The following is a 22286-nucleotide window of genomic DNA, read 5'->3' as shown; positions in this document are numbered from 1 at the left end:
ACAGTCACCAAGAAAACAATTGGTAACACACTACGCCGACAAGGACTGAAATCCTGCAGTGCCCGCAAGGTCCCTCTGCTCAAGAAAGCACATGTCCAGGCCCGTCTGAAGTCTGCCACTGAACATCTGAATGATGCAGAGGAGGACTGGTGGAAAGTGTTTTGGTCAAATGAGACCAAAATCCAGCTCTTTGGCATCAACTCAACTCGCCGTGTTTGGAGGAGGAGGAGCGCTGCCTATGACCCCAAGACACCATCCCAACTGTGATACTTGATGGTGGAAACATTCTGCTTTGGGGGTGTTTTTCTTCTAAGGTGACAGGACAACTGCACCGCATCAAAGGGACGATGGACAGGGCAATGTACCGTCAAATCTTGGGTGAGAACCTTTTTCCCTCAGCCACGGCATTGTCATGCTGGAACACCCATTCACGACCCATTTTCAATGACCCAAAACACACGGTCAAGGCAACAAAGGAGCGGCTCAAGAAGAAGCACTTTAAGGTCCTGGAGTGGCCTAGCCAGTCTCCAGACCTTAATCTGATTGAAAATCCATGGAGGGAGCTGAAAGTTCGAGTTGCCAAACATCAGCCACCAAATCTTAATGACTTGGAGAGGATCTGCCAAGAGGAGTGGGCCAAAATCCCTCCTGAGATGTGTGCAAACCTGGGGGCTAACTCCGGGAAACCTCTGACCTCTATGATTGCCAACAAGGGATTTGCCACCAAGTACTAAGTCATGTTTTGTGAATGGGATCAAATCGTTCTTTCCCTCATCAGTCATCATTTGTTAGACGCATTTCTGCTGAATTTGTTGTTGTATTCTGTCTCTCAGTGTTACACCGAACATTCCATTGTTAGACCGATCATTTCTGTGTGAGGGGCGAAAATTGAACATCAGCCGGGGAGCAAGTACACATTTCCTTCACTGTATAGACTGATTGTACTGACATCAACAATGGGGTACTGATCCTCCCTCTGACACTGAATGCATGCCAGCAGTGGGCTCAAAGATGAGACACTCACACAATTAAATTCCTCCTCTAACCAACATACCAGGCCCAACACCAAACTCAACACTCTCCTCCTTCGACCCTGTTACCACCAAGGAAGTTACCGAACTCCTTTCCAAGGCCCACGTCACCACCTGTCCCCTGGATCCTGTCCCCTCACGACTGTTGTAGCCTCCTTCCTGCTCTATCCTAAACTCTCTAACCCACATCTTCAACCTCTCTCTCCATGGGCACCTTTCCCTCCCCACTCAAACATGCATTGGTTACCCCCATACTCAAAAAAACCCTTGCTGGACCCCACCTGTTTGAATAACTTAAGACCCATCTCCCTGCTCCTATTTGCCTCCAATCCTCTCGAGCACCTTGTTCACAAACGTATAAACTGCTACCTCACTGACAACAACCTTCTTGATCCCCGACAGTCTGACTTCCATCCACAACATTCCACAGAAACTGCGCTACTAAAACTCACTAATGACCTACTAACTGCTAAAACCAACGTCCATTACTCCATACTCATCCCAACCAACGGCCATTACTCCATACTCACCCCAACCAACGGCCATTACTCCATACTCATCCCAACCAATGGTCATTACTCCATACTTATCCCAACCAATGGTCATTACTCCATACTCGCCCCAACCAACGGCCATTACTCCATACTCACCCCAACCAACGGCCATTACTCCATACTCACCCCAACCAACGGCCATTACTCCATACTCACCCCAACCAACGGCCATTACTCCATACTCACCCCAACCAACGGCCATTACTCCATACTCACCCCAACCAACGGCCATTACTCCATACTCACCCCAACCAACGGCCATTACTCCATACTCACCCCAACCAACGGCCATTACTCCATACTCACCCCAACCAACGGCCGTTACTCCATACTCACCCCAACCAACGGCTATTACTCCATACTCACCCCAACCAACGGCCATTACTCCATACTCATCCCAACCAACGGCCATTACTCCATATTCATACTCCTTGACCTTTCCTCTGCCTTCAACACAGTCGATCACCCGCTCCTCCTCACTACACTCCACTCCATCGGCCTCCGTGACTGTGTTCTCTCCTGGTTCTCCTCTTACCTTTCTCAGTGCACTTTCAGCATCACATACAACTCCTCCTCCTCCGCTCCTCTCCCTCTTTCTGTTTGGGTACCCCAAGGTTCTGTCCTTGGGCCCCTCCTTTTCTCTCTCTCTATACCTCCTCCCTGGGCCAACTGATAACCTCCCATGGCTTCCAATACCACCTCTATGCTGATGACACCCAGATCTATCTCTCCACTCCCCAGCTCACCCCCTCAATCTCCTCACATATCACAAATCTACTAAGCGACATATCAGCATGGATATCACATCACTACCTTAAACTCTATCTTTAAAAAACCGAGCTGTAATATTTCCTCCCCCCCCCGATCCCCCACCCACGACTTTACCATTGAGATCAACAGCATAACCATTGGTCCTTCCCCTCATGCCAGGGTGTAGGCGTAATCCTAGACTCTGACCTCTCCTTTGGGTCCCACATCCAATCACTGGCTAAATCCTGCCGCCTCAACCTCCGGAACATTTCCAAAATCCGCCCCTTCCTGACCAATGACACCACAAAACAACTTATCCACGCATTGGTTATATCCTGCCTCGATTACTGCAACTCCCTCCTCACTGGTCTACCTTTACACAGGCTATCTCCCCTTCAGTCTATTATGAATGCTGCTGCTAGACTCCTACACCTTACCAACCGATCAGCGACTGCTACTAGACTCATCCACCTTACCAACCGATCAGCGACTGCTGCTAGACTCCTCCACCTTACCAACCGATCAGTGACTGCTACTAGACTCATACACCTTACCGACCGATCAGCGACTGCTGCTAGACTCCTCCACCTTACCGACCGATCAGCTACTGCTGCTAGACTCATACACCTTACCAACCGATCAGCGACTGCTGCTAGACTCATACACCTTACCAACCGATCAGCGACTGCTGCTAGACTCATACACCTTACCAACCGATCAGCGACTGCTGCCAGACTCATCCACCTTACCAACCGATCAGCGACTGCTGCTAGACTCCTCCACCTTACCAACCGATCAGTGACTGCTGCTAGACTCCTCCACCTTACCGACCGATCAGCTACTGCTGCTAGACTCATACACCTTACCAACCGATCAGCAACTGCTGCTAGACTCATACACCTTACCAACCGATCAGCGACTGCTGCTAGACTCATACACCTTACCAACCGAACAGCGACTGCTGCTAGACTCATACACCTTACCAACTGATCAGCGACTGCTGCCCCTCTCTGCCAATCCCTCCACTGGCTTCCACTAACCCAACGTATAAAGTTCAAAATACTAACCACAGCTTACAAAGCCATCCACAACACTGCCCCCGGCTACATCACCAACCTCATCCACAGATATCGCCCACTCCGCTCCTCCCATGATATCCTTCTCTCTAGCTCCCTCATCACCTCCTCCCACGCTCGCCTCCAGGACTTCTCCAGAGCCTCTCCCATCCACTGGAACTCCCTACCACAGCATGTCCGGTCAGCCCCCACCCTGTATGCCTTTAGGCGATTTTTGAAAACACTTCTTCAGGGAAGCCTACCCCAACTCCACCTAAGAATTGTACTTGAATCACCTCCACCAGATCATCCCCCGCAGCTATCACCTTTTGTATCACCTCCCCCCTTCCTTTAGACTGTAAGCTCCACGAGCCGGGCCCTCCTATTCCTTCTGTACTGAAATGTATTGTAATTGTACAGCGCTGAGCAAACTGTTGGCACCATAAATCCTGTATAATAATAATAAAATAATTAAATATTAGTGTTTTCATCAACAGTTGTATTTTGTACAGTTTGGCTTTCTGAATCCTTTTGTGTTGTTTATGCTCACTTTTATAATAGTTTTTGGTATTGACTGCAATTTATTTATTATTTTTCATTCTATAGGGGACCGAAGCCAGGAGGTTACAACACAAGAAGGATCTTCTAGCTCCATTGAGGATTCTCCTGCATCTTCTGAATGTTTTGCACATGGGATTGTAGAAGATCTAATATCTTCTGAAGAAACTGCTCCAGTGGAGAATGAACCACTTGGGGATGCTATAGAGAGAGAACAGTTCCCGTCTGCTTTCCAGGCAAGCCAAGAAGTTACCGCTGCTGCTGACACCCAGGAAGAGTTCCCAGTGCCCCCTGCTGCATTGATTGAAGCAGAGCCTCCTACCTTCTCTGCTGCTCAGAATTTGGATGAGGCTACTGCTGAGTTCCCATTGTCCCTGGTCACTTTTGTAGGTGAGACAGAGCCTCCTGCAACACAAGCTGAGAAAGCGCCTCCAATTTTTCCCCCTGCCTCTTCTGTGCAGGCTGGGGTAGAGCCCCCTTCCTCTGCTGTTGCTCAGGCTGTGGTAGAGCCTGCCTCTCCTGTAGCCCAGACCCAGCTGGAGCCTCCCGCCTCTCCTGTAGCCCAGACCCAGCTGGAGCCTCCCGCCTCTCCTGTAGCCCAGACCCAGCTGGAGCCTCCCGCCTCTCCTGTAGCCCAGACCCAGCTGGAGCCTCCCGCCTCTCCTGTAGCCCAGACCCAGCTGGAGCCTCCCGCCTCTCCTGTAGCCCAGACCCAGCTGGAGCCTCCCGCCTCTCCTGTAGCCCAGACCCAGCTGGAGCCTCCCGCCTCTCCTGTAGCCCAGACCCAGCTGGAGCCTCCCGCCTCTCCTGTAGCCCAGACCCAGCTGGAGCTTCCCGCTTCTCCTGTTGCCCCGACCCAGCTGGAGCTTCCCGCTTCTCCTGTTGCCCCGACCCAGCTGGAGCTTCCCGCTTCTCCTGTTGCCCCGACCCAGCTGGAGCTTCCCGCTTCTCCTGTTGCCCCGACCCAGCTGGAGCTTCCCGCTTCTCCTGTTGCCCCGACCCAGCTGGAGCTTCCCGCTTCTCCTGTTGCCCCGACCCAGCTGGAGCTTCCCGCTTCTCCTGTTGCCCCGACCCAGCTGGAGCCTCCCGCCTCTCCTGTGGCCCAGACCCAACTGGAGCCTCCCGCCTCTCCTGTGGCCCAGACCCAGCTGGAGCCTCCCGCCTCTCCTGTGGCCCAGACCCAGCTGGAGCCTCCCGCCTCTCCTGTGGCTCAGACCCAGCTGGAGCCTCCCGCCTCTCCTGTTGCCCAGACCCAACTGGAGCCTCCCGCCTCTCCTGTTGCCCAGACCCAACTGGAGCCTCCCGCCTCTCCTGTGGCCCAGACCCAACTGCAGCCTCCCGCCTCTCCTGTGGCCCAGACCCAACTGCAGCCTCCCGCCTCTCCTGTGGCCCAGACCCAACTGCAGCCTCCCGCCTCTCCTGTGGCCCAGACCCAACTGCAGCCTCCCGCCTCTCCTGTTGCCCAGACCCAACTGGAGCCTCTCACGCCTCCTCAGACAAAGATTACAGTTTCTGCTAAGCCAGAAGTCTCTGCAGAAGAAACCACTTTGCTTTCTCAACATACACCAGCAGAGGCTCTAGCTTCCCCCAAGACTCAACAGACAGAGGAAGTTTCAGCTGGCACAAAGGATGAACCTCAACAGTCCGAACAGCCCACTGAGACAGGTAAGGCTCGCTGTGTTCTTCTAAGAAAGTGGAGTCTATGCTTATTATTCTGTGATTTGTTGATATAGACTTCTCATGTGGGCTTTATTTATCCTTATTTTCTGGGGTGTAGGGAGATTTGCTGAAATCTTTTCTGATGTCTGGTGTGCTCACAAATCTTTTTGTGGTTAGGTCTTCTGTTCTGATTTTTTTTTTTTTTTTTCTTGGCAAAAAAAAATGTATTTGAAAAAGCGCCCAAACGGTTTTCACATCTAAATAAATCTAAACCCAAGAAAATTTAAACCATTATCCTTTAATCTGGTTTTATGTATTTTTTATTCTTTACTTTCAAACCCTTAATATATTTGGTTCGGATTTTATTAACTAAAGGATTCCAGGTATGGGGTTTTTTATTCTTATTTACATTGTCGCAACTTGGACCAATGTGACTATGAATATACTATACTTTCCTGATGCCCTGGAGGCTTGAGATCATTGTAGTAGACCACCCCGCTACTACAGCGATCTCCACTAGCGTCCAGGTCCCCACGTTGAGCTGCCGGCCTGCTGCTTTTTGAACACACAAGGACGGCCACTCCTCATGGGCGCCATTTATAGAATGCTTTGCATTTGCTGAATGAATACAAAGCGCTCTCTGATCGGAGGAGGTGGAGAGGTGGATTGGTGACGTCGTTAATCGGGTCAAACAAAAACTCGAGGTGTATACCCTGCGTAATTGGGTGGAGTTATGCTCAGCCTGAGCTCTACTGTGCGGGAAGTAGATACCAGGTCAAATTCCGGTTTTTTCACTTTCATTTGAAAAACACATTTTAATGCAGAGGTGCATTAGCTTTGTATTTATACCCGCCTGGAGTTCATATTTAAAGGAGACGTACAGCCAAAGTTTGGCTGTACTTCCCCTATGGATCACAGGAACATAGTTTGTTCTCTGACTCGGTTTCAGCCGACGGTGGGCTAAAGTCCGCTGTCTGCTGACATCGCTCAGCCGCTCCGTGCTGGGGAACGATCCCGACTTTAACATTCGGGATCCACCCAAATGCGATATAAAAATCGGTATCCAAAATTATATCTATAATAAGCTGTGATATAATAAACACCCTATATTTTGACACTTAAAAAGTCCCACTTTCACCCTTGAAAGTCCAAAATTGTAAATTAATAAACCTTTCTAGTGTCAGTGAAAATATTTCCAAAACCCCAAAAATGTGTTTTCACGGTTTTGTTTGCACAAAAACTTTTTTTTGGATTTAAATATGATTTAATCACTGTTATATATTGAGGATAATACACTATCCAGTTTTTTTTTTTTTTTCTTTTGGAGGTATACGGCATTCTTGGAGATACACGGTGATTATGAATCAGAACTTCGATGAATAATTTTTGGGGTTTTTGAAATATTTTCACTGACACTAGAAAGGTTTATTATTTACAAATGTCTGGACCGGCACTTGGCTCAGCCACTCACGCCCCCTCCACAGCCGATGGCTCCAGTGAGTGCTGGGGTGCAGAGCAGACAGCAGTGACTGATATTCCACGATCTCTGCTCAGGGAGGAGAACTGAGTGATCAGCGTTTTCTGATGGCTCATTTCACGCCCCTTCGAACCGGCGGGGGACCGATGCAGCATCTGATCGATGTTGCATTCACCTAGGTAAGTATGATTGAAATCAGTATTAGTAAGGTGGGTATGGTTAACCTCTTCACGCGGGCCGAACGCAAATGTGCGGCCTCCCAGCATCTGAGCGGCCGCATATTTGCGTTCTATTAAAAAAGAACGTATGTGCTGAGAGCGTGTGCCCTGTGCGCTCCCAGCACACTTGCCCGGTACCTACGGAAAGGTCCCAATCTCCTCTTTCGATTGGGACCTTTCCTGATCATGTGACCACCTTGACGGCGTGTCACGTCGGTCACATGATCCTAAACCCCGCCTCCCGGCTTCTGAAACCCTTAAAGGGCCAGGAGGCGCCGGCGTGAAGGGGTTAAAATACCTAGGTAACTAAGATTTTAAATTCTGATCAGAATGCACTTTAATTTTTTTCCTCGTCGGTCCAAAGAGTCTGAATGACCCATGTAGATAACAGGGAATTGTTTTTCATGCACCAGACTGGCTTGGTTAGGTATTCTTACTGTATTTAGGAGTTCAAGGCGTGTAACGGTAGTATGGAGTTAAGGTATCTAATTCTAATGTTCAACATGGAAGTAGGCCAGTGTGGAAAACCTCACCTATCCCTGTTGTATCTGCAGCACCTTTAAAGCAAACCCCTAAAACGAGGGCACCCGGGCCAGGCAAAGGGAAGACTACATTAGTTCCAGTGTCAGATGACCTTCCTGAGCCTGGCTTTACTGGCAATAACACAAACCTTCCTCCAGCGGAATCCTCCCATTCTTTGGCCTCTAGAACCAAAGCGTTGCATAAGAAAGCTCGTGATATCATGGAGAGTCGTCAGGAAGCTGCTAGGGAAGCAGGAGATCCCGAAGGGGTCCAGATGAGGAGAAAGAAAAAGAAACCTAAGCAAAGAAAAAACTTTTACCCTAAAGAGTCGGAGTTTGGTGAAGAGGAGTTGCCAAAGACTTCCCAGGAGTCTTGGCCTGCTGATGCTAACCAACAAACCATGACTGTGGACCCAATTTTAACAAAGGAAGTTCCCAGTCAGCCTCTGGGTTTTAAGGAAACTGCTCCAAGCTGCTTACTGCCCCTTGTTAGTCCTGTAATTGATAGGATAGCAGATGCTGCTAACCTCGAGGACAATGTGGTGACCGAGTACTCTCCTGAGAACGTAAAGCCACCATTGAAAAACATTAACTACCCATTACTACCACCTGAGACCTCAAATGGTGACCAAGTTGATAAGCTGCTTTTCAAACCACAGCCATTTCAGACTGGAGAACACAGGAAACCTGAGACCTCCGTGGATGCTATATTTGGATTAGCTGACGCAGATGTTTCTAAATGTCCGTACTTCAATCCTGAATTTGCAGTCAGTAATCCTTCCAGAGAACAAGCACAGAGTGAGAAAGCTCACAGTGGGCAAAGGAAAGCGGGATATCGTTATAAAGAAGAACCGTTGTTTTTAGAGGCAGATTACTGGTCAGGGGAAAAACTGGGAACTGGTTTTCCTGTTTTAGAGGTTGAAAGGCCCTTCCTGGCATCTGGCATGAAATGGGACAAGCCAAAAAAGAGAGACAAGCGGGTGGGGGACCGTTCTCTTGCTGGACACCCAGCAGATATTAAACAGTGGCCAACAGAATATGGTGTCTTTGACTCCAAACCAGAATACAAAAATATCCCAGTCGATATTCTGTTAGATGAAGAGGTTTCCCATAGGAAGGAGCAGCCACTCCCTACAGAAGTGCCAGGAGAGGAGAAACTGTTTCCTAAACAAAAGGTATCTAATCACAGACCAAAACAAAAGCAAGATCAAAGTAGCAAGAGCTCTGACAGTGTAGAACTACTTCCATCTGGTACCTGTCAACTTTTAAGTGATAAAGATGTAGGGGGTTCTGCTGCAAAAGAGGAACAAATGAAAACAGACAAGGCGCTCCCATTGGTGGCGAATACGCTAGATGTTAAGGACACCCCTGTGGTGAATAAAATAAAGATTGACGATGTTCACGGACCTACCTTAGACCTAGGGGAAGCCAAGCCAACCTTGGAGAGCACCGTAAGCATAGTAGATAACCAAAAGATTCTTGGTGTATCTTCAGATGTCAAAGAACCTGAGCTAGCATTAATATTAGGAAGTGCAGAACCAGATGTGGGTCAGTCCACTCCAGAAAATAAATGTAAAACAGCCGAGGGCATTAAAGATCTTTTACCAGAACCTAATGTTGGGTCAGAGATTGATAATATAGCAGACACTGTTGTGCCAAGGGACCAGCAAGTTTCATCCTCTAGAAAGGGCAAGAGTAATGGGAATGACAGACAAACCAAAAACAAGAGAGGTAAAGCTAAAGCGAGCAGTGCAGGTTTCCTGGGAGCGGATGATGTAGGTGATCAGAACTTTGGTGCTGGTTATACAGAACCAAGTTACAAACCCAAAGAGACAAACGCTGTAACCACTAAAAAAGTAGAACGTGGTTCTTTAAAGCGACCACACAGTTCAGAAAAAAAGGATAGCCCAGTGTTACCCACTTCACAAGACAATGGTCTTATTACTAGTGTTGAAGTGGCACCAGTATCAGTGATGGCCTCATGTCCAGACCAAGATGCAAAGCCGAAGGAACTAACTGTTCCTCTGCTAGAAAATGGCAGTGCCAGTCTTCCTCCTATCTCAGATAGTCCTCAAAACGAAGAACTTCAGATAAAGTCCCAAGAGTTTGATTTATTGGACCAGCTGACTAACGATATCCTAACCCTAACCTCGGATGTACCTGTACCCGAGGAAAAAGTGAAGCCCAAGCAAGATATAACAGAACCACTGAATATAGCTTTAGAGCCCAGGATAGACACAGTGGTCCAGTCATTAGCTCAAGAGTTGTCAAAAGCTGACACTGCAAGTGAAGTAGCTAGAGATACCAAAGAGTCTTCGAGAGATCCAGTCTCCCAGTCCTCCCCTACAAGTTTGATAAAGAAGGACGAGACTGGTGTTGCTAAAGATGACAAAGAATCCAGGGTTCATTCAGGGTTATCAGTTCAAGAGTTGCCAAAGGTCCTCACTCTGAGAGGTGAAGGGGATAAAGATGGCCCAGAAGCTAGGGTAGATCCCATCTCTCATACATCAGTTCAAGAGTTGCCAAAGGTCCTCATTCTGACAGGTGAAGGGGATAAAGATGGCCCAGAGGCTAGGGTAGATCCCATCTCTCATACATCAGTTCAAGAGTTGCCAAAGGTCCTCATTCTGACAGGTGAAGGGGATAAAGATGGCCCAGAGGCTAGGGTAGATCCCATCTCTCATACATCAGTTCAGGATTTGTCAAAGGATGAAGCTCTGACACGCAAAACTGCTAAAGATGACAAAGAGCTCATGGTATGTTCGGAGCCACAGTCATCCGTTGAAGAGATTTTAAAGGATGAGGCTCCAACATGTGGGGTTTCTAACGATAACAAAGAGCTGAAGTCGGCTTCTGAATCTGGATTATCGCATCAAGCTGGCTCATTCAGAGAAATGAAGGGCACGGAATTTACAGGGGCCGATAATGTACTTGAAAAGCTCCAGTCTAACAGCCAGCATGGTGAGGCTGATTGTTCAGTGAAAGCTGCTCTGGGATTTCCCGAGGGGGATGTTAATGTTCGAGGAGAAGTTGCACAACCGCCAGCTTCACTCTTGCACTCTCCCAGTGTTGACACATTGAAGATGGCAGAGTGTGCCACCTCTGATAATGCCGCTGAAGTGCCACTTCAAAAGCAAGCATCTAGTTCTACAGAAACGTCTAAGCAGGTTGACTCAGGTAGAAAACAGACGGAAAATAATCAAATTGCCCCCAACAAAACTGAACTGCATGGAAACAAAACAGAGTTGCCTGTAAAAGAACCCCAAATCCAGGGTGCCCCTCTGGCTGCATGTAGTGAGAGTTCTCTACAAGCAGTTCCTGCTAAAATGTCACCTTCTACACGTAAACATGTGAATGGCGAGGCCACACATACTTCCAGAACCAAACTGAAGACCGCAGTCTCTGCTCCGAAGAAGGAACCATCTTCAGAGAGAGCGCAACTAAAGAGTGCCAAGACTGAAGAGAAAGCAAAAGTCCCTGAAGCTGTTAAAGGGTACATGAGGCCAACAAAGTCTCGAGGTGTTGCTCCATCACCCAGAGCTTCTAGCACGGAGGTGGACAAGCCTAGGTCACCAAAGGACACCAAGATAAACGAGCAGAGACCAGACAAAGGTGTGTTCTTCCTAATGAGTGGAGTTGTGGACCGCCCAGCATGGCTTCCTCACTGCGGTGGCATGGCGTTTGGCGGCTTCTGCCAGTAATACTGCTTGTGTGTGTGGCACAATTCTAATTTTCTTGGTTGAGTTGGAAATCCTTGCCGTGAAGTAGTTTACAAAATTTGATTTTGCACAGGATTTTGTAAAGTGTTGGTCGAATTCCAGGTAGTATCATCATTTTTAAAAGATATTTATAGTTGTGTGCTGTGTTCCGGATGTGGGTAGCACGGCTGGTTGTACCTTCTTGACAGTCCGCTCTGTTGAGCCCCGGTTTAGGGAAGTTCGAAACCTGCTTGTGGTTTGCATGATTTGCCTACTAATAGCTTGCTTTGGTTGACCATTTTCTATTGATTTGCAGTGTTCGCAATTCTTACTCTGCATGGGAATTGATCTTGAACTTGGCCCTAAAAAAAAGCCAAACGTTTATTACTTGTACATTGTAGTGAACTTGAGCTGTATGGCCGTAGGTTTGTGGGTAACTTCACACCTTCGACCTTGTTGGGCAACCCATTACAACATCCTTCTTCTTCCCTTAAAGAGTAACTCCACTTTTGTTGAGGAAAAAACATTCCCTTCTGGGTAATCTATGTACATGGCAGGGGTTTTGAAGTGGCCCTAAACTCTTCCATATACCCAGTGAAGTGACTGGCCTCAGATGATGCACAGAGATTAAACAAATCCTACATAAGTTGTACCTTTTTATCTACATCCATTTGTCCCCTACATCCATTAAAAATGCTGATTTTACACAGGACCTCCCAGCTCTAAAAAAAAAAAAAAAAGGCAGGGGGTGGGAGCTGACGTTACAGAGAGCTCTGAGAGCTGATTGGGGGGAAGGGACACGCCCACCTTCACAGGAACAGAAAGAGGCTGTCAATCAGACTGTGCCCTTCCCTGTCACCTTTTTTTTTTTTTTTTTTTTTTTTTTTTTTTAATCTTGGTGTCAGGAAAACTTGTCAAAAGTGACTGATGCACAGAAGGCAGCAGACAGGAATGACACTTAGACCTCTGGATTGAGATAAGCACACATTATAGAGGGATGTGCTTTGTTCATATTTCATGTCTGAGGTTTACAACCACTTTAACAAACTTTGTTGCAGATTCTTGCCTTTTGTTATTCTGAAGAAATAGCTGTTTGTTTCTGTTTCCATGTGCAGTGTGAATGGGAGTGGTTTTATAATTACCAATCAGCTGCTTCACTTTCAGGGCTCTAATGAGGAAAGTGGCAGAGTCTGCATCCTTTTTTAGATGTGATTTTTCCTTTGGTAGTATCTCACCAGAAAATGTGAATTTTTTTTTTTGTTGCAGGGGATGCAACAAATTGACTTGTATCTTAGTGCAGACTTCTGGGAAAATCAGTGAGCCAATCACACAAGCAGGAAATGAAAATTCTTAGGGGGGGGAGTTCTGTATACCATCTGGGTATAGAACGCCTCCAGGTTGCTATAATACATTTTACAGAAAATGACAGCAGCTGTGGATTGAAAAGGAAATTTCATTTCTAATAACATTGAATTACAGCATGACTTGTGTCGCAATTGGATCCACTATTTATATTTTTTAAATTCCCCCCCCCCCCCCCCCCCCATAAATGGATTTACTCGTTAAGGCTCAGCTCTTCTGTAAAGTCTTTCAACACCATTTGGAAGCGTCTGTAGGATTTTTTTCCCCCTGTAGCAAAAATATGCATTTGTGAGGACAGGCAGTGATGTTGCATGAGAAGATCTGGCTTACAATTGGTGTTCCATTTCATCCCAGATATGCTCAGTAGGGTTGAGATCAGGGCTCTGTGCAGGACACACAAGTTCCTCCACAAGTTCCTCCACAAGTTCCTCCACACGTTCCTCCACACGTTCCTCCACACGTTCCTCCACACGTTCCTCCACACGTTCCTCCACACGTTCCTCCACACGTTCCTCCACACGTTCCTCCACACGTTCCTCCACACGTTCCTCCACACGTTCCTCCACACGTTCCTCCACACGTTCCTCCACACGTTCCTCCACACGTTCCTCCACACGTTCCTCCACACGTTCCTCCACACGTTCCTCCACACGTTCCTCCACACGTTCCTCCACACGTTCCTCCACACGTTCCTCCACACGTTCCTCCACACGTTCCTCCACACGTTCCTCCACACGTTCCTCCACACGTTCCTCCACACCAAGCTCTACACGTTCCTCCACACGTTCCTCCACACGTTCCTCCACACGTTCCTCCACACGTTCCTCCACACGTTCCTCCACACGTTCCTCCACACGTTCCTCCACACGTTCCTCCACACGTTCCTCCACACGTTCCTCCACACCAAGCTCCACACGTTCCTCCACACCAAGCTCCACACGTTCCTCCACACCAAGCTCCACACGTTCCTCCACACCAAGCTCCACACGTTCCTCCACACCAAGCTCCACACGTTCCTCCACACGTTCCTCCACACCAAGCTCCACACCAAGCTCCACACCAAGCTCCACACCAAGCTCCACACCAAGCTCCACACCAAGCTCCACACCAAGCTCCACACCAAGCTCCACACCAAGCTCCACACCAAGCTCCACACCAAGCTCCACACCAAGCTCCACACCAAGCTCCACACGTTCCTCCACACGTTCCTCCACACGTTCCTCCACACGTTCCTCCACACCAAGCTCCACACCAAGCTCCACACCAAGCTCCACACCAAGCTCCACACCAAGCTCCACACGTTCCTCCACACGTTCCTCCACACGTTCCTCCACACCAAGCTCCACACCAAGCTCCACACGTTCCTCCACACGTTCCTCCACACGTTCCTCCACACCAAGCTGGTCAAATCATGTCTTTGTGCAGAAGGGCTTATCCTACAGCCAGCTCCACAAGGTTGGAAGCACACAATCATCTGGTAGGCTGTAGTATTAACAGGATCCTTCGAATGGAGACCCCTGAACCCCACTTGGAGGGGTGCCAGACACATTTGTCTAATGTAGCGTACATATGAGGGCATTGAGTCCACAAGCTTTTGGCCATATAGTGCATCAAATGCCTTTTATATGAGCTTTAGGCACCGTTCACACAAGTGCGGCTTGTCGTGACTTTGGACCCATAAATTTGCATGACAAGTCGCAGCCCATTGATTTCAATGGCACCCGTTCCAATCTAGGTGATTTAAAGACGCAGTGACTTTGAAAAGGTTTCCTGCACTACTGTCCCGATGTGACTTTCTTGCGACTTGAGTGCCAGAGTGTGTAAAGTTGCATGAAAGTTGCACTCGAAATCGCGCTACTTTGGAGTCGTACTTTTGTGGATGGAGCATGAATGAAGCTTCTTGGAGAAGCTCATTACTCTGAAGGAGATGGTCTGACATGACCTTGTACTGCCTTTGGCCATTTATGATCACAGCAAATAGATGAAAAAAAAAACAAACATTTTATGCGAACGTTCTTTATAGCATGAGGCACTTGTGGGCTATTATTATTATTATTATACAGGATTTATATATATTATTATTATTATACAGGATTTATGGCGCCAACAGTTTGCTCAGCACTTCACAATATAAAGGGAGACAATACAGCAACAATACAGTTCAATACAAGAGGGATAGGAGGTCCCTGATCCTGGGAGCTTGCAATCTAAGAGGGAGGGGCTAGTGGTACAAAAGGTAGTAACTGTGGGGGATGGACTGGTTGGAAGAGTAGAAGATTCCATTATTAGCTGAGGGCAGGATAGACTTCCCTGAAGAGATCGGTTTTCAGAGATCGCCTAAAAGTGAGCAGAGTAGGTGATAGTCTGATAAATTGGGGTAGATCCAGAGGATGGGGGAAGCTCTGGAGAAGTCCCTGGAGGAGACAAGGGAGCTAGAGAGCAGGTGGTGGTGCGAGGAGTGGAGAGTATGGTTTGGGTGATATTTGGAGACAAAATTGGTGATGTAATTGGGTGCGGAGTTATAAATGTTTTTTATATGTTATTAATGTTTTGATTTTCATCTGTTGGGCAATGGGAAGCCAGTGGAGGGATTGGCAGAGAGGGATGGAGGACGCTTAGTGGAGGGATTGGCAGAGAGGGATAGAGGACACTTAGTGGAGGGATTGGCAGAGAGGGATAGAGGACACTTAGTGGAGGGATTGGCAGAGAGGGATAGAGGACACTTAGTGGAGGGATTGGCAGAGAGGGATGGAGGATGCTGAGTGGAGGGATTGGCAGAGAGGGATGGAGGACACTTAGTGGAGGGATTGGCAGAGAGGGATGGAGGACACTGAGTGGAGGCCAGTGGAGTGATTGGCAGAGAGGGGTGGAGGCCAGTGGAGGGATTGGCAGAGTGGGATGGAGGATGCTGAGTGGAGGGATTGGCAGAGAGGGATGGAGGCCAGTGGAGGGATTGGCAGAGAGGGATGGAGGACGCTGAGTGGAGGGATTGGCAGAGAGGGATGGAGGCCAGTGGTGGGATTGGCAGAGAGGGATGGAGGATGCTTAGTGGAGGGATTGGCAGAGAGGGATGGAGGCCAGTGGAGGGATTGGCAAAGAGGGATGGAGGATACTGAGTGGAGGCCAGTGGAGGGATTGGCAGGGATGGAGGACGCTTAGTGGAGGGATTGGCAGAGAGGGATGGAGGATGCTTAGTGGAGGGATTGGCAGAAAGAGATGGAGGACACTGAGTGTCCACCCCTCTCTGCCAATCCCTTCACTGGCCTCCATTCAGAGAGGGGTGGAGGCCAGTGGAGGGATTGGCAGAGAGGGGTGGCAGATACAGAACGGTTAGTAAGGTGGATGAGTCTGGCAGCAGCATTCATGATAGACTGAAGAGGACTTGGTGCTTCTTCACCAACCTTCATCCTCCTCGATATTCGGTTGCAAGGCTCTTCAGTTCTTGCAGATCCCAATGCCCCCCCCGCCCCCCCCCCCCCCGGCACATTTGTGAACCGGCCTGCATTTTAATTCCGTTTCGCATCGTTTTTCCCGAGACGCTTTGTTCATGTCGCTTCCTCTACGGCAGCCCCTGGCGGTAAAGTCTTCGAGTTCATATCCGAGAGCTACGGCGAAGGAACTGAAGAAAGATTTAAATACCACATTTGTCCAGTGACATTTTATAAATGGGACTTTCATTGTGGGGGGGGGGTATTCCACAGTGGTTTGGAAAGCGCCGGTTTTAAACTTTCCCCCCCCCCATCTGAAGGAAACACGCTCTAAGGCTCCGTAAAAGGTTAGGCGGTGTAATTCATGTGAACAGGCCGGTCCCATTCAGGACGCTGCAGAACTGGTGGGGATTTTTGGGAGGAATGCTGAGCCCGTTTCACTTCCTGGTCAGCTGATTGGACGACTCGGTCACAAAGAACAAATCTTTATATATTATTTACTGATCCGTCCTGAGAAGTTCACTGCTAAACTTTAGAGGAACGATCTACAACTGTCAATAGTCGTGTTTTTTGGAGGGTGAGGGAGTCGGGATAGAGGTTTCTGTTGATACAATCTCTCCAAAAGGACACCGAAAATAAATTCCAGTATAGAGGGGAATGGTATAGGACTTTAAAGTGTTACTAAACCCCCAACAGTACAATCAGTCTGTAGATGCAGCAAAGAATGCTGGTTATACTCACTGTGGGACCTAAGGGGTTAACCCTCTGCATTGTGTAAAAATGCTGTTTGATCCTGTCTTCTCTGATTCTCCCCTTCATCTAGTGTCCCCCACCTCTTATCTCCTGATAAGACATATCATGTGGAGACACTCTGCACATGCTCAGTTTGGTGTGTGTTGCTAGAGGGTTTTTTTTCTTGGGAGAGTGCATGTGATCAGCACAGGGCCAATCGGCACTGTCCAGACAGAGGTCAGGGGTTCTGCATCCTCCTAGAGCAGAAATAAAACTTCCCCAAGCATTAATCAGTGCTCTGCTGGACACTGATAGAAGTCACAAGACTGCTCTAACTGCTGATGAGAAAAGGGATTTGGCAGTTTATATTTACCAAAATAATTGCATTTCCATGTTCTGTGTACTGTGGGAGAGCGGATATAGTGAATGCGGGGTCCGGGGAGAGCGGATATAGTGAATGCGGGGTCCGGGGAGAGCGGATATAGTGAATGCGGGGTCCGGGGAGAGCGGATATAGTGAATGCGGGGTCCGGGGAGAGCGGATATAGTGAATGCGGGGTCCGGGGAGAGCGGATATAGTGAATGCGGGGTCCGGGGAGAGCGGATATAGTGAATGCGGGGTCCGGGGAGAGCGGATGTAGTGAATGCGGGGTCCGGGGAGAGCGGATGTAGTGAATGCCGGGTCCGGGGAGAGCGGATGTAGTGAATGCCGGGTCCGTGGAGAGCTGATGTAGTGAATGCCATGTCCGGGGAGAGCGGATGTAGTGAATGCCGGGTCCGGGGCGAGCGGATGTAGTGAATGCCGGGTCCGGGGCGAGCGGATGTAGTGAATGCGGGGTCCGGGGAGAGCGGATGTAGTGAATGCCGGGTCCGGGGAGAGCGGATGTAGTGAATGCCGGGTCCGGGGAGAGCGGATGTAGTGAATGCCGGGTCCGGGGAGAGCGGATGTAGTGAATGCCGGGTCCGGGGAGAGCGGATGTAGTGAATGCCGGGTCCGGGGAGAGCGGATGTAGTGAATGCCGGGTCCGGGGAGAGCGGATGTAGTGAATGCCGGGTCCGGGGAGAGCGGATGTAGTGAATGCCAGGTCCGGGGAGAGCGGATGTAGTGAATGCCGGGTCCGGGGAGAGCGGATGTAGTGAATGCCGGGTCCGGGGAGAGCGGATGTAGTGAATGCCGGGTCCGGGGAGAGCGGATGTAGTGAATGCCGGGTCCGGGGCGAGCGGATGTAGTGAATGCCGGGTCCGGGGCGAGCGGATGTAGTGAATGCCGGGTCCGGGGCGAGCGGATGTAGTGAATGCCGGGTCCGGGGCGAGCGGATGTAGTGAATGCCGGGTCCGGGGCGAGCGGATGTAGTGAATGCCGGGTCCGGGGCGAGCGGATGTAGTGAATGCCGGGTCCGGGGCGAGCGGATGTAGTGAATGCCGGGTCCGGGGCGAGCGGATGTAGTGAATGCCGGGTCCGGGGCGAGCGGATGTAGTGAATGCCGGGTCCGGGGCGAGCGGATGTAGTGAATGCCGGGTCCGGGGCGAGCGGATGTAGTGAATGCCGGGTCCGGGGCTATTTTAATTTTCACCATCCATTTTTTTTTTTTGTATCACCTTTATTGTTATGACAAGAATTGTAAACATCCCTTTATAATAACAATAGGCGGTGACAAGTACCCTTAACTGAGAGATCTGGGGTCTAGTTTTCTCCTCTACCCTTAACAGCATCTGATCACACCAAGGGGTATAAAGCCTGGCTGGTAATGGTTTGCACTCCCCGGGGGGTATAAAGCCTGGCTGGTAATGGTTTGCACCCCCTGGGGGGTATAAAGCCTGGCTGGTAATGGTTTGCACTCCCCGGGGGGTATAAAGCCTGGCTGGTAATGGTTTGCACTCCCGGGGGGGTATAAAGCCTGGCTGGTAATGGTTCGCACTCCCCGGGGGGGGGTTAAAGCCTGGCTGGTAATGGTTCGCACTCCCCGGGGGGGGGGGTATTAATCCTGGCTGGTAATGGTTTGCACCCCCTGGGGGGTATAAATCCTGGCTGGTAATTGGTTTGCACCCCCTGGGGGGTATAAATCCTGGCTGGTAATGGTTTGCACCCCCTGGGGGGTATAAAGCCTGGCTGGTAATGGTTTGCACTCCCCGGGGGGGATAAAGCCTGGCTGGTAATGGTTTGCACCCCCTGGGGGGTATAAAGCCTGGCTGGTAATGGTTTGCACTCCCCGGGGGGGTATTAATCCTGGCTGGTCATGGTTTGCACTCCCCGGGGGGGTATTAATCCTGGCTGGTCATGGTTTGCACTCCCCGGGGGGGTATTAATCCTGGCTGGTCATGGTTTGCACTCCCCGGGGGGGGTATTAATCCTGGCCGGTAATGGCTCGGCAAGTCTTCATTCACCGGCTGCGCAGCACAAAACCCTCAGATGTAGCCGTGACACTTTTGGCCTTTTGCGTGGCTGTCGGATGATTTACTTCCGTTTCTATTGGCCATGTACCGTCGCATTCGCCGCCATTGTTCTGTACGTATGGATACCATTCTTCCTTCCTTCTCTTCAGTCCCCGGAGACCCCGCACTGAAGTGGTCCGTGCCATCACTAATGATCGGAAAGCAGAATTTATCTTACTGCCACCAGTCCCTCTCATTACCCAGATTTTTTGGGGGTTGCCTTGGAAACCGGCGAGAGTTTCCAAATAAGATGACACAATGTGTGTGAGATGTAGCGAATGGAACGACGGCGTTAAATGAGGGGAAAAAATAGCAGCTTATAAATAGCATCCTATCCCGATCCTGCTCCGCCATTCCTCCGGCTCTGCTGGTTAACCCCTCGCACTGCTGGAGTGACTCTGGATTCCCGGGATAGGCAACGCAGTGGAAGGGTCTGGGGGAGGACCTCCATGACGGTTTTCTTAGGTTCAGGGATACAAATGGTGGTGTTTTTTTTGAAGGACAAAGGGTCATTGTTGGGAAGAGAAGCAACATGGATGCATCATCTGGATTCACACGACTGTACATGGCATTGACCTTTCTGTTTGGCAATGTATGTGGCAGAGCGGAGACGGGCCTGAACAGGGATGCCACCTTTGGTTTGCAAACATTCGATCACTTCTGAACGACCGCATAAAATTCCAGATAAGGAAACGTCGTATGTTGGAGGGAAAAAAAAAGAGGTTATTGGTGATGGAGACAAGTTTGTCCTATTTTATAGCTTTGCTTTCCAGGTTCGCCAATGTATTTATAGACCGCTGAAGGTCGGTATGATGGTCCGTACAGATTTCAGTGCAGCAAAATACTCAATCGGTCCCCGACCCCCTTTCCCCCCCCCCAACTGCAAGGGTGAAATGTTCATTAAAGCGCAATTGAACCAATTGATTTGAATGGTTTCCCAAAGTCCAAAAAATGGTCCTGGTCAGTTGCTTGTGCCTCTCAACCAAACTTTAAAACCTTCAAATGGCTGGCGTCATAACCAGGGGCAGACTGACAACTCATGGGGCCCCTTGTAATAGAGGATCAAGTTGCCCACACTCAAGCCACACCCAAAAAAGCCTATGAAAGGTACCAGGGGCATCTCATGGGCCCCCCTACTGACCACGGGCCCTCGGGCAGTGCCCGAGTGGCTAAATGGTCAGTCCGCCCCTGGTCATAGCTGTTCACTTGTATCACCTTGGCAGCTACAAATCAAGCCGAGGGTAAGATGGCTGCTTCCTTGGCTGGCCCCTGGATACACTGGTTCTTCCAGGGGCGTTATGGGTATTTACATAGTTACATAGTCTGGCTGAAAAAAGACAAAAGTCCATCCAGTTCAACCATAGAAAAAAAAGATCGTTATAATCCTACACCCACAGGTGATCCAGAGGAAGGCAAAAAACCCAGCAAAGCACGATCCAATTTGCTCCTGCTGGGGAAAAAAAAAATCCTTCCTGATCCCCCGAGAGGCAATCGGATATTCCCTGGATCAACTTTCCCTATAAATGTTATATCCAGTTATATTCTGTGTATCCAAGAAAGAATCCAGGACTTTCCTACAGCAATCCACTGAGCTGGCCACAACCAACTCTGGAGGGAGTCTATTCCACATTCTCACAGCTCTTACTGTGAAGAAACCTTTCCGTGTTTGGAGATTGCATTTCTTTTCCTCCAGACGTAAAGAGCGCCCCCTTGTCCTCTGTGATGACCTCAGGGGGAATAACTACGCCGAGTTCACTATATGGACCACTGATGTATTATACATGGAGATCATATCCCCCCTTATGTATTATACATGGAGACCATATCCCCCCCTTATGTATTATACATGGAGATCATATCCCCCCCTTATGTATTATACATGGAGACCATATCCCCCCTTATGTATTATACATGGAGACCATATCCCCCCTTATGTATTATACATGGAGATCATATCCCCCCTTATGTATTATACATGGAGATCATATCCCCCCTTATGTATTATACATGGAGATCATATCCCCCCTTATGTATTATACATGGAGATCATATCCCCCCTTATGTATTATACATGGAGATCATATCCCCCCTTATGTATTATACATGGAGATCATATCCCCCCCTTATGTATTATACATGGAGATCATATCCCCCCCTTATGTATTATACATGGAGATCATATCCCCCCCCTTATGTATTATACATGGAGATCATATCCCCCCCCCTTATGTATTATACATGGAGATCATATCCCCCCCCTTATGTATTATACATGGAGATCATATCCCCCCTTATGTATTATACATGGAGATCATATCCCCCCTTATGTATTATACATGGAGATCATATCCCCCCCTTATGTATTATACATGGAGATCATATCCCCCCTTATGTATTATACATGGAGATCATATCCCCCTTATGTATTATACATGGAGATCATATCCCCCCTTATGTATTATACATGGAGATCATATCCCCCCCTTATGTATTATACATGGAGATCATATCCCCCCTTATGTATTATACATGGAGATCATATCCCCCCCTTATGTAATATACATGGAGATCATATCCCCCTTATGTATTATACATGGAGATCATATCCCCCTTATGTATTATACATGGAGATCATATCCCCCCTTATGTATTATGCATGGAGATCATATCCCCCCTTATGTATTATACGTGGAGATCATATCCCCCCCTTATGTATTATACATGGAGATCATATCCCCCCCTTATGTATTATGCATGGAGATCATATCCCCCCCCTTATGTATTATGCATGGAGATCATATCCCCCCCTTA

General features: G+C 48.9%; 1 protein-coding gene across 1 annotated transcript in view; it reads left to right on the top strand.

Annotated features, from left to right (window-relative positions):
- Positions 1 to 11524, top strand: part of LOC149434131 (uncharacterized) — an 89164-nt gene extending 77640 nt beyond the window's left edge. The window contains exons 9-10 of the mRNA XM_089664068.1: positions 3997 to 5613; positions 7857 to 11524. Coding sequence (XP_089520194.1) covers positions 3997 to 5613; positions 7857 to 11524 — 5285 coding nt within the window. The remainder of the gene's footprint in view (positions 1 to 3996; positions 5614 to 7856) is intronic.
- Positions 11525 to 22286: the final 10762 nt, after the last annotated feature.

Source organism: Staurois parvus, unplaced genomic scaffold (assembly GCF_062004578.1).
Source record: "Staurois parvus isolate SC_StPar_1 unplaced genomic scaffold, SC_StPar_1.0 ptg001824l, whole genome shotgun sequence".
NCBI lineage: Eukaryota > Metazoa > Chordata > Amphibia > Anura > Ranidae > Staurois > Staurois parvus.
Note: the sequence above shows the minus strand (reverse complement) of the source record. Positions and strands in the feature narration are given on the sequence as shown.